Genomic DNA, 3,486 nt, shown 5'->3' with positions numbered 1-3,486 from the left:
CAGGCAGGTAGACAAGCAGGCAGGCAGGCAGGCAGACAGGCAGGCAGGCAAGCAGGCAGGAAGGCAGGCAGGCAGGCAGGCAGGCAGGCAGGAAGGCAGGCAGGCAGGCAGGCAGGCAGACAAGCAGGCAGGCAGGCAGGCAGGCAGGCAGGCATGCATGCATGCAGGCAGGCAGGCAGGCAGCGCAGCACAGCCGCCGACACGCTCAAGCGACGATGGTTTAATGATGGCGAGCAACATTCACCAGACCGACCGATCATTGCTCCTAACTTCGCTCCATTGCTAACGCCTCTGGAGTAATTATGGATTACCACGAAGCTATTCTGCCCAACAGGCTGCTCAAAAATTATTAATTGTCGGTGCTGCTAAATTCGTGCTACACGAGACAGCATTGTGTAGTACCCACAGGCGAGGCAAACCCCAATAACAACCCTCGCCTAGAAATGATTATATGCTGATATTTTCTGCGAGCACCGTATAATAATAGTGCTAGCGAATTACATAAATCGATGATGTCGAAGTCTATGGCAATGGCGATGATGGTGTCAAAGACGATGACGGTGACAATGACGATGTCAAAGACGATGACGGTGGCGATGATGATGTCGAAGACGATGACGGTGGCGTTGACGATGTGGCTGCTGATAATGTTTCTGAAATTGTTATTATTATTAATATTATTATTATTATCATTATTATTATTATTATTATTATTTATAATGTAGATCACGGCATTAGCCGGTGGCTTCTGGGTTGGCCGTATTCCAAACTGGGACATAGGGATTCTTTTGCGCAGAATGTGTGGTGTTCCCAGTAGTGCAATTCTCTGCACTTCCAGGGCAGTGTGGTGGTCAGCGAGTTCATTGAGGTTCTTCTCAATACCATTCTTTATAGAGCCAAGGGCTCCAATAACAACTGGCACAACTCTCGTTTTAGTGTTCCACGGTTAGTGTGCTAACTTCGATCTTTAGATCTTTATACTTGGTGAGTTTACCTCTTTCCTTCACCATGATGTTAGTATCATCTGGTACGGCTACGGCAATCAGCAGGCATTGTTCTTCTTTCTTGTTGTGGAGCACTATATCAGGCCGGTTTGCAAGTATCGTACGATCTGTTTGCACTGCCATATCCCACATGATAGTAGTATACCCGTATAGGTAACTCGTCTTGGAGAATGTTCATACTACTTCTAAGGTACTTGCTCACCAAGTTCACTGCAGAGTACAAGTGCTGATAGCTGGTATCTTTCTGATATCTTCATGTTCAGCTTGTTCTGGTACTAGTGCTCACTCCGTTTAGTAAACTTTCTCAAGCGCGGAGCTTTACCCTGTAGTTTCTTCTTTGTTTCTTGTTCGAGCTCGCATATAGTCTTATTCTCCCTTCGGCTCTTGTAAAAGATGCTCCTGGCTTTTGGCATCTATTTGCTTTATTGCGACACCTTTCGTTTATTTCGCTAATGATTGAGAGGTTCTTGCGATGGTTTTCTATTTTGGTCTTGATTCTCTTCTTCCATATTGGTTCTTCTGTGGGCTTTGTGACTCTTTCCTTTGTCTCTCCAGCATTAACAGCAGCGGTCGCTTACCGTAATTCGTTTATTTCTTTCAGGTTCAGATGATTATCTTTGATTATATTGGAAAGGGCCTTATTTGCAGCTTGAATATCGTTCCGCATTACCTGGTTGAGACGGACCTCTGCAGGCTTCCGCGTTGATCCAGGTGGATTGCCTGAATTTTAAGCAGCTTAGTAGAAAGTCGATCTTCCAAATTCATTATTGATTCACCTTCATAGCTATCCGTAAGCTGCGGTGTTGGTTCAGTCTCAGGGTCTGGGGGTTGTAAGTCTTCAGGTTGTTCAGAGACGATAGGTGTTAATTGCAATGTATTATTTTGCTTTCGGACATGATATGACATGATATGATGCTTACTATTTAACCCATAGTTGGGGTAAAATTTCCTGGACATCAGGGTACGTCCATACGTCGGTTAGCCATAATGCCACAGTTATCGGGAGTTCGCTCCTCCAGAGAGCGATATTTTTATCGAGACACCATCTCTAGGGAGGTTGCCGACCAAGGCTAACGAGTCCACCTACCCATGAGACAGACTTGTCCCCGCCGGAGTCCAATACTTCAAGGTCTCGCGGAAAGCTACACCGTGCTCCGGGGTGACCTGGAGGTAATTGTGGCAAAGAGTAACCTCATTCTCCCATGTTGAAACTCCGCAACCGGATGCAGTTTAAAGTCATACCCAGGACCTGGATATGACTTTAATATAATAACCTGAAATAATAATAATAATAATAATAATATAATAATAAATAATAATATTATTATTGTTGTTGTTTTTGTTGTTGTTGTTGTTGTTGTTGTTGTTGTTGTTGCTGTTGTTGTTACTGCTGCTACTGCTGAGATGATAATAATGATAATGAATAATGATAATGATAATGATAATGATAATGATAATGATAATGATAATGATAATGATAATGATAATGATAATGATAATGATAATGATAATGATAATGATAATGATAATGATAATGATAATGATAATGATAATGATAATGATAATGATAATGATAATGATAATGATAATGATAATGATAATGATAATGATAATGATAATGATGACGATGACGATGACGATGACGACGACAATGACGACAACGACAACGATAACGATAACGGTAATGATTTCACGCCATAGGTTCACTACGATGTCTATGACACGAGGAGCGTGGAGAGCCCTCTACCGGACGAAGACCAAATCATGGACCTGGCAAAAAACATCACCGGCATGGACGTCATCAGTCACGTGACAATTGCCACGTGGATCAAAGTGCCGCCCTACAGTCACAAATACTACCAGCACGTTGAGGTAAGATCAAGAGCAAAGATTTCTGCTTCCAACAATTGTGCGTACATCACCTTTTTTCATACAGCAATATTTATTCAAATCCAACAATAATTATCTATATCCGAAATGTTTGTATTATTTTTACGTGCAACAGTTGTTCGTGCAAAATTCATGCGTGCGTTCATGTGTCGCGTTTATGTGTCGCGTTCATGTGTCGCTTGCATGTGCGCGCGTATTTCCGCCTACTACACATGCAAGCTGTGACACCCAAAATGCTCTCTTGCAGGTCATATCCCTACAGGTGGCGCTAGTGTCGGACGGGTTGCAGACGTTTGCTCTCTTTCATTATGCTGAGTCTACATGGGGAGAGAGGACGCCCTATGCCCGTAATATCCTTATTGGCTACTCGGACGGACAAGGAAAAACGGAGACGAATTCCAACTCGAACAAAATGTCCGCCTACGACATGGACGAGATTGTGGGGAAAGGCACTGGTACGCATGCGCATTGATGATCTCATGCCCCACTCTCTCCCTCGCTCTCTTACGCGCTTTCTTTTTTTACTTTCTCTGTCAATAGCGCGCGCTCTCTCTCTCTCTCTCTCTCTCTCTCTCTCTCTCTCTCCCTGTCT

At 43.6% G+C, this 3,486-nt stretch overlaps 1 protein-coding gene across 1 annotated transcript in view; it reads left to right on the top strand.

Moving 5' to 3' along the window:
- Nucleotides 1–2,093: 2,093 nt before the first annotated feature.
- LOC106807474 (uncharacterized protein DDB_G0267764-like) overlaps nucleotides 2,094–3,486 on the top strand; it is a 1,833-nt gene continuing 440 nt past the window's right edge. Inside the window, exons 1-3 of the mRNA XM_014809808.1 lie at nucleotides 2,094–2,174; nucleotides 2,706–2,876; nucleotides 3,142–3,359. Coding sequence (XP_014665294.1) covers nucleotides 2,094–2,174; nucleotides 2,706–2,876; nucleotides 3,142–3,359 — 470 coding nt within the window. The remainder of the gene's footprint in view (nucleotides 2,175–2,705; nucleotides 2,877–3,141; nucleotides 3,360–3,486) is intronic.

This window comes from Priapulus caudatus, unplaced genomic scaffold, assembly GCF_000485595.1.
Source record: "Priapulus caudatus unplaced genomic scaffold, Priapulus_caudatus-5.0.1 Scaffold218, whole genome shotgun sequence".
Classification (NCBI taxonomy): domain Eukaryota; kingdom Metazoa; phylum Priapulida; class Priapulimorpha; order Priapulimorphida; family Priapulidae; genus Priapulus; species Priapulus caudatus.
This window is presented reverse-complemented; position numbering and strand designations above follow the sequence as displayed.